The sequence below is a fragment of the Pinus tabuliformis genome, chromosome 7 (genome assembly GCF_031772625.1).
Source record: "Pinus tabuliformis cultivar Carrire ecotype Pingquan chromosome 7, CPIR1, whole genome shotgun sequence".
NCBI classification, from domain to species: domain Eukaryota; kingdom Viridiplantae; phylum Streptophyta; class Pinopsida; order Pinales; family Pinaceae; genus Pinus; species Pinus tabuliformis.
In genome coordinates this window covers 1553767457-1553777124 of record NC_142293.1, presented here as the reverse complement: position 1 = coordinate 1553777124, position 9668 = coordinate 1553767457, and the positions used below count along the sequence as shown (strand labels likewise).

General features: G+C 38.3%; 1 protein-coding gene across 1 annotated transcript in view; it reads right to left on the bottom strand.

Annotated features, from left to right (window-relative positions):
• Window positions 1–3437: 3437 nt before the first annotated feature.
• The window catches only part of LOC149253866 (extracellular ribonuclease LE-like), a 38625-nt gene continuing 32394 nt past the window's right edge, over window positions 3438–9668 (bottom strand). Inside the window, exons 3-7 of the mRNA XM_089454609.1 lie at window positions 7714–7770; window positions 7435–7590; window positions 7140–7335; window positions 6490–7047; window positions 3438–4180 (exon numbers count right to left, since the gene is read on the bottom strand). Of these exons, the coding sequence (XP_089310735.1) occupies window positions 6752–7047; window positions 7140–7335; window positions 7435–7590; window positions 7714–7770 (705 nt within the window). The 3' untranslated portion in view covers window positions 3438–4180; window positions 6490–6751. The remainder of the gene's footprint in view (window positions 4181–6489; window positions 7048–7139; window positions 7336–7434; window positions 7591–7713; window positions 7771–9668) is intronic.

Here is a 9668-nt window from a genome sequence, read left to right as displayed (position 1 = left end):
GTTGGAATAAGTAATCTTTGGTAATTCTTTCCATATTAATATAACAAGTTGGAAAGAAAGTCATTGTCCTGGGCATCCTCCGAAATCTGAGATATGGGGGCATCCCCTAATTCCCAAATGGTTTCCCAACCAACCCTTCAACTGCCATTAACATTGAGAAAAATGGCATCAAAAGGGAAACTTATTTTGTCATCCTAAAGATAATCCGGACTCTCTTATGTCAAATATGCTTATAACCCACCCCCTCAAAAAACCATCAACCGCATCCTCCCATCTGGGCCCTATTATTTCTAAATATGCTTACAACCCACACCCCTCCCAAAACCATCATGCCATACAAGTGAAGACTTTCAAGAACGGCATTCCCTTGCTAGTCACTACATTTTATGAAAGACTTACCCTAAAATTTCCACTGTTATTGCAAGCACAATCAAAGGTATTAAGACACTAGATCATCATGCACATAACCCTAAATTGGGATCATAGCTAATATTATCCATGTGTCATAGTCACAAAGAGCAGTGATTTCTCCATAGAAAACAGTGTAAATTTTCTAGCCATACCATACTCATCCAGAAAATTGAAAATAAATAAATAAATAGTTTGAAAGCTGGTCAAATTTTGACTTGTTCACAAAGAGCAGTTTATCGATAGTCCCATGGACTATAGTCTAACTTGTCTTGCCTCTGAATCCATGCTAGCCTTGCATTTACATGTTGGTTTCGTCATCACTCAGTTGTGGTGGAAGTAGATGAAAATAGCCATTTGACAGAATAATGTGGAACATCAAAAGCTCAAGTCTCCAATTTCAACTCAGCTGAGCATTGAATATTAACATAATGTTGCACTCTTTTTGGAACTAATTCAAGAAACATGCTTCAGGAACTGCACAAAAAGGAGTGCACTTCCTTATGATCAATCACCCATAATCACCGGAGATATATTCCGCTATAATCACCCATGACTTGCAACCAACCTCATCATTTTCAAACGCATGCCATCTACCACGGTGATAATGGACCTTTTGTGGATGGCACAACAACTCAACATCATCAGTGAACCAATAATGCCCTGTTTTGACATAAATTTGATTGTGAAATTGTGTTGTGTATCAAACATTCTTTACTGTCGTTTTGCAACAAACCACAAAATAGGTAATCTGAATAATGTACGAGACGACTTCCTCACGGCACGCTGTAGGCAATAAAAATCTGGAGCAAGAGCACAAGCATGCACTTCAGATAGGCCTGGCATTTCACTACCATAAAACTCTGGAAAAAATTGAAAACCAAGCTAAAAAGCATCCCAGTCACAATGCAACAAAAACGATCACGGCACCTACCTTGGACAGGATCTGATCAATATTTGCAAGATGGTTATGGCATGATCAGCAGCAGTAAATCCACCCGCTTAACTGAACCAAATATAACCTCCCCATTTGAGATGCTACTTTCCCAACAATTTTCTCTCGGTACAGATTGTTAGCCAGACAATTCTCCTCTGCCAGAATTCACAATATATGATAACCTCAATCAATCTACCAAGCACAAAACAGAATTCAATTACAAAACAATAAAACCAAAAACCCATGATAACAACATAAATCCCACTGCCCAAAATAGTATTCACATGCAAATAAAGCCACTCCATTCATAGAAAGAACCTCGAAAGCGATGAACCCCAGGACCCTGAAATTACACCAAAAAGCCCATAAGATCGGTTAAAAAACTATATAACCATCCAGAATTCACTATCCAACAACTGTTAAAACCCTTTAGTCTCATAGATCATTAAACCACATTAATGGCACCACTTAGTCATCCAAAACTGCAAGGATTTACTCTCGTACCTTAACGCCTTCTGAAGAACGAAGAAAAGGGTTTCAACGAATGAATTTATATAAGCAATCCATTGACATGGGCCGGAAGAAATCTGCCAAAAGTTAACAGAAAACCCCATGAATTCCCACACGGCATGTTTTGATCAATTGGGATTTATTATAGGACCCCAGCGCGCACAGATGCCAGCCATATTCAACAGTGACATTGGCAAGCCCGGTTTCTCTGGCTGTCTGTGCACCAGATTTTCTGCAACTATTTTTAATCATTTCTATATTTTGCAATACGATGCCATTTTGAATACAAAGACATGCATGAATATATGATCGAGGGATGTTGCACAGATGTCAATAGGAAAATGAAAGTGTTGACGAAGAAATTGATGCATTTTTCATATTTAAATTTTTAGTGAAAAATAATAGTTGATTGAAATGGTTGCTAAAAGGGCCACAATCAAAACAGGGGCCTCTCAAATAGAATACTTGGTGGTCTCTGAAGAAAAAATGAAGCTATCTCGGCACCTAAAAGCATTGGGCCTTCATGTGCACAAAGCCCAGGTGATTGTATTAAAGCCATAGCCACTTACAGTCTTACATATCCTACTGACAATCTTTGAAGCCTAGATTTGATCTATTTATTCATGGGCATTTAGCCATTGGTTGAAACTTGGGACTATGTGCAAATGGAATAAACAAAACTAGAAAGTGCAAAATGGCTTATTCAACTATCTTGAGAGGGCACTTAATATTGGTTTTTCCTCTGAACCCTAGAGATAAAGAATGAGATAGAGTGTTTGAAAGGGGGTTGCTGGATGGCAAGATGATTAGGACTTACATAAAACTTTGGACCATGAGCTTCAACACTTTTTCACAGGTAGGAAACCATTTGGCACATATGTGCCCAAATCAATATAAATTGTTGGGCAGCATTCTCAAAACTTATGGAAAAAATTTTTTATCATCCATAACTTAAAAAACAAGGGGAAACTTATTTTGTCATCCTAAAGATAATCCAACTCTCTTATGTCAAATATGCTTATAACCCACCCCCTCAAAAAACCATCAACCGCATCCTCCCATCTGGGCCCTATTATTTCTAAATATGCTTACAACCCACACCCCTCCCAAAACCATCATCCCATACAAGTGAAGACTTTCAAGAACGGCATTCCCTTGCTAGTCACTACATTTTATGAAAGACTTACCCTAAAGTTTCCACTGTTATTGCAAGCACAATCAAGGGTATTAAGACACTAGATCATCATGCACATAACCCTAAATTGGGATTGTAGCAAATATTGTCCATGTGTCATAGTCACAAAGAGCAGTGATTTGTCCAGAGAAAAAAGTGTAAATTTTCCAGCCATACCATACTCATCCAGAAAATTGAAAATAAATAAATAAATAGTTTGAAAGCTGGTCAAATTTTGACTTGTTCACCAAGAGCAGTTTATCGATAGTCCCGTGGACTATAGTCTAACTTGTCTTGCCTCCGAATCCATGCCAGCCTTGCATTTACATGTTGGTTTCGTCATCACTCATTTGTGGTGGAAGTAGATGAAAATAGCCATTTGACAGAATAATGTGGAACATCAAAAGCTCAAGTCTCCAATTTCAACTCAGCTGAGCATTGAATATTAACATAATTTTGCACTCTTTTTGGAACTGATTCAAGAAACATGCTTCAGGAACTGCACAAAAAGGAGTGCACTTCCTTGTGATCAATCACCCATAATCACCAGAGATATATTCCGCTATAATCACCCATGACTTGCAACCAACCTCATCGTTTTCAAACGCATGCCATCTACCACGGTGATAATGGACCTTTTGTGGATGGCACAACAACTCAACATCATCAGTGAACCAATAATGCCCTGTTTTGACATAAATTTGATTGTGAAATTGTGTTGTGTATCAAACATTCTTTACTGTCCTTTTTCAACAAACCACAAAATAGGTAATCCGAATAATGTATGGGACTACTTCCTCACAGCACGTTGTAGGCAATAAAAATCTGGAGCAAAAGCACAAGCATGCACTTCAGATAGGCCCGGCATTGCTCTACCATAAAACTCTAGCAAAAACTGAAAACCAAGCTAAAAAGCATCCCACTCACACTGCAACAAAAACGATCACGGCACCTACCTTGGACAGGATCTGATCAATATTTGCAAGATGGCTATGGCATGATCGGCAGCAGTAAATCCGCCCGCTTAACTGAACCAAATATAACCTCCCCATTTGAGATGTTGCTTTCCCAACAATTTTCTCTCGGTACTTAATGTTAGCCAGACAATTCTCCTCTGCCAGAATTCACAATATATGATAACCCCAATCAATCTGCCAAGCACAAAACAGAATTCAATTACAAAACAAGAAAACCAAAAACCCATGATAACAACATAAATCCCACTGCCCAAAACGGTATTCACATGAAAATAAAGCCACTCCATTCATAGAAAGAACCTCGAAAGCGATGAACCCCAAGACCCTGAAATTACACCAAAAAGCCCATAAGATCGGTTAAAAAACTATATAACCATCCAGAATTCACTATCCAACAACTGTTAAAACCCTTTAGTCTCATAGATCATTAAACCACATTAATGGCACCACTTAGTCATCCAAAACTATGAGGATTTACTCTCGTACCTTAACGTCTCCTGAAGAATGAAGAAAAGGGTTTCAACGAATGAATTTATATAAGCAATCCATTGACATGGGCCAGAAGAAATCTGCCGAAAGTTAATAGAAAACCCCATGAATTCCCACACGGCATGTTTTGATCAATTGGGATTTATTATAGGACCCTGGTGCGCACAGATGCCAACCATATTCAACAATGACTTTGGCAAGCCCGGTTTCTCTGGCTGTCTATGCAATAGATTTTCTGCAACTATTTTTAGTTATTTCTATATTTTGCAATATGCTGCCATTTTGAATACAAATACGTGCATGAATATATGATCGAGGGATGTTGGACAGATGTCAATAGGAAAATGAAAGTGTTGACGAAGAAATTGATGCATTTTTCATATTTAAATTTTTAGTGAAAAATAACAATTAATTGAAATGGTTGCTAGAAGGGCCACAACCAACACAGGGGCCTCTTAAATAGAATACCTGGTGGTCTCTGAAGAAAAAAGGAAGCTATCTCGGCACCTAAAAGCATTGGGCCTTCATGTGCACAAAGCCCCGGTGATTGTATTAAAGCCATAGCCACTTACAGTCTTACATATCCTACTGACAATCTTCGAAGTCCAGATTTGATCTATTTATTCATGGGCATTTAGCCATTGGTTGAAACTTGGGACTATGTGCAAATGGAATAAACAAAACTAGAAAGTGCAAAATGGCTTATTCAACTATCTTGAGAGGGCACTTAATATTGGTTTTTCCTCTGAACCCTAGAGATAAAGAATGAGATAGAGTGTTTGAAAGGGGGTTGTTGGATGGCAAGATGATTAGGACTTACATAAAACTTTGGACCATGAGCTTCAACACTTTTTCACAGGTAGGAAACCATTTGGCACATATGTGCCCAAATCAATATAAATTGTTGGGCAGCATTCTCAAAACTTATGGAAAAAAAAATTATCATCCATAACTTAAAAAACAAGCAGCAGCTTCCTCAGATTGGTAGGAATGAAGGAATAAGTCTTCAAAAGCTCTAAGGGAGCCAGCAAAAAAGACTACTGCAAACAAAGCTCTTGGTGGGCCACACAACCCAAACTGTTCTGAAAACAAGAAAACCAAAAACCCATGATAACAACATAAATCCCACTTCCCAAAACGGCATTCACATGCAAATAAAGCCACTCCATTCATAGAAAGAAGCTCGAAAGCGATGAACCCCCGGACCCTGAAATTACCCCAAAAATCCCATAAGATCGGTTAAAAAACTATATAACCATCCAGAATTCACTATCCAACATTGTTAAAACCCTTTAGTCTCATAGATCATTAAACCACATTAATGGCACCACTTAGTCATCCAAAACTGTGAGGATTTACTCTCGTACCTTAACGCCTCCTGAAGAATGAAGAAAAGGGTTTCAAAAACATTTCTTATGAATCACATCAAAATTTTTGAAATTCAACCCTACGTAATATTTAATTCCAGCATGTTAAAAAACATTTCTTATGAATCTCCTTTATGTAACTTGTGGCGTTTCTTGGATGGCATATCTCTTTCTTCCTTCATTGAATCATCTTTTCTTTTTCCAAGAACATTGTCTTTGCCAGTCTCTGTTGTCTCCTGCTCCTTTGTCTTCCCAACATCCATATTGAATTTATATTTTTCTTAAATGCTCAAGAAAAGATAGGTCTGAGCAGAAGGTTGGAAAAAATAAAAAATCAAAAACCACTTTAGCCTTGAGTGACTTAAAAAGTATTGGAAGGAAAAAATTGAAAAAATAAAAAACTTCTTTAAACAAGATCAAAATAATCTGGTTTCTCTGTGAAATCCTTTCACAATTCGATTCTGGAATTTAATTATACATAAACTATGACCAGTATAGTAAACTATGACCAATACAAACACGAGTTTCTGCAATTCCTTGAAGCAAGCTCTAAAGCAGTGCATTATCGTCTAAATGTATAAAATATTGCCCTTGTTTGTAAAGAAACCCACAGAATAAAACCCTAACCTTACTCGTCCTGTCTCCGATCACTTCAGAAAATAGCTCAAATTGGAAGGCTGAAACAACAAACAGGTTGTCAAAACAACCATGTCATACCCTACCATGGCCTAGACACCTCCTAGACTCTGTTTCCATAATCAGTGTGATGGACCGCTTCTTTGTTCAATTCTTCTCAATGACAGCTTTGAGGAATCAAGGGGCCGACCTGACTGAACAAACCCTTGGCCCTAAAAATTTGACAGATGAAAGAAATGCTCACTGTGGAGAGCTAATGATCCTCTGTTCCATTAGTATTACTTTTGCTTGTGAAAGCTTCTAGGATCTTGTGATTGTTGTCCCAGAAAGGAGGAAATACAAGCATGGAAGGGCAATTGCTGTGTGGGTAAAAGGGGCATTCGATAACAGTGAAAGCGTCCCATTTATCAACACATACATACAACTGATATAGTTGATGCTCTCCCTCCTCGCTTCTGTTGCATTCGATTCTTGGCAGTTGTCCAGCACTTTCTCTAATGGCTTCTTTGATATTCCTCAAACTGTATTCTCTTCCGTCGGGTTTAATACCTGCAAACAAACTACCAATTACTATTACAAATCTAGATACTAATTTTGTATGAAAGAATTAATTTGGTAGCGGTATCGTGGTATCTGATCACCTCCTTCTTTAAGCACCCCGAGAATGTCCATATTTTCTCTCAAGGAAAGAACTGACTCAAAGTATGAATGTTCATCAAGATTGAGAGAGAAAGTGCCATGCTTCTCCCATTCGTGCCCCCAGAATTTGTGTCCATCACTGCTAGGACAGCTTAAAGAATCCCAATATTTGTTCAGCTCTTCCTTCAGATCTGAAATCTGCAAATTCTCTCACAATACATAAAATCTGGCCATGATCATATAAGTCAAACATTATATTTTATTACCACGCATGGAAAAGTATAGAGTGAGCAGCACCTTTGAGTAATCGAATTCTCTGGAAGAATCACAGAACTGTGGACATTTCCCGTCGCTATAATTGGGCCAGAGACCATGAATGGAAAAGTCAGAAGCAGGCTTTCCTGTGCGAGGGTAACAGCATCCTCTACGCGTATCACAGTATGAACCAGGCCACTGCATTTACAAGCAATTGATTTCCATTAACATACACTACGAGAAAGAATACTGAAGCAGAAAAGGAATTTGATGTTCAGAATCACTTCTTGAAAATGATTAGCAGGTATAATGAATATATACCTGTTGCACGAAATAATAGAAATCCAAGGATCTCGCAATAACACCAGTGAAATAGCACTCAAATATGATGAGCACCAAAATTATACTTCAGAGGAAAACCAGGTCGGGCATTTGAAATCCCCCTTCAGATCTTCTAATACATCACTATCAGATTCGCATCTGGAAAGGCAGGTAGCCCGCCAGGAGCACGAACTCTGCAGGGCCAGATGTTGGCCTTGGCTGCGTCGTATCCCTTCTGGGTAATCACCTGCGGTGAAACGTATGACAGCGCACCGCACGCAGTGTGGAGAAGGTCCTCCGGTATGAACTGTTCTCACAGCGCACTGAGGCTAAGGTCGGTGACCTTCATATCGCCATTTTCGTCTACTGGTTCTCCGACTTCCGGTGACATGAACCCTGGTTCTCTGACTTCCGGTGACATGTGATCCAACGGTTCAACCTTTCTCAATCGTCTAACATATAATCTAACGGTATTTAAGGGTGACAGATAGACAACAAGGGAAGTTCATTTCAGAGGGAACGCCTTACGGCGTAATGAATAAAGATAAAGAAAAATATTAAATTGATGCTGTTTATTTTTGCAGCAATGTCATACACCAATTGAAGCTAGAACATAGGTGAAAACATACCAACTATAAGAAAATACAGTGAACAGTTATGAGACCAAACTGAACGTTGAGAAAGCAAGAATGAAAATGAAAAACGTCTATCCCAGAGACGGATTTCATATTATCGTTAAACAAAATATACATTGTACTCAGAAGGAAATTGAGATAAAAATCTCTTATGAACTTACAAAACTTAGAAATATATGAAAAGTGTTTCGCACATAAACATAGGGGATAAGTTTCATCCCTTGCCCAAATTTATTAATATGCTAAAACATAACAAATTTTCCAACAATAGAAAGTTTCTCTCCTAGTCCTGTGGGTATATGTGCCAACATGGAACTTAAACTCAGAAGTAAACAGATGCAAAAAGAAATTATTCTGCCTACGCTCGCATGACCACTTCAAGAAGCAGATGTATGCATAGCCAACCTGAGGGAACAACAAAAGGTTAGCAGGTCGAAGACTGTGTTTATCTGTGGTTGAATTTGAATAGAAAAGGATGTGCATACATAGATTAACATTACCTGCAATAACGAATTTGATAGCTAAAATATTGCATGAGAAAAAAGGGAAATATAAATTATAGGGAAAGCAAAAGAAACTCCTAGAAACCGCACATGTTACCTAAGTAAGATGGGACCTTATTTAAAGACTTTGTCCTTCCTGGAATATTGCACCAAGCCATGAGTGGTTGCGGATAGTAGTCCTACAATATTAGGTGTAGCTAAAATATACACAAGAGCACTCTGAATAGTGAACTCGAGAGTACCTGTATGCACCCCAAGTAATGATTTTCTCTCCATGATAAATCCCCAAATCTATAAATGGAACCATGTTCAGAACAACCAAATTATGCATGAGAGTTAAAAATAAGTATGATAACCTTGTATCATTATACAAACTCTGTTAGGGTCGTATTTAGTGAGATAACAGAGAATAATGTTTTAACCGTAAAACTACACGAAGTAAACATGCCCGAAAATGAATTATCCATATCAATAAAACTAGGTGCGATTTCGGTCATTTGGAAATAAATGAAAAACAAACAAAACAAAGTTCAAGAGCAATGTGAATTCATATAAAATAGGTGAGCAAGGTAAATCACATATTCATTACAAGTATTTCCTTACCAGTGGAAGGTTGGGGCGGAGATGCGTTGAAGAGGTGACCTGAGCGATTTGTGTTGAAAACCCAGCTACTAATTGCTCCCTCTTTTCCATGATGACACTATTACAGTGTGACATAGAGGATGCCAAAGATGTTCTGAGAGCCACAATCTGAGGCCTCCATGATAGCGTAAGCAACATATTTCATCCCAAATCCCACAACTGTTCGAATGCCTTT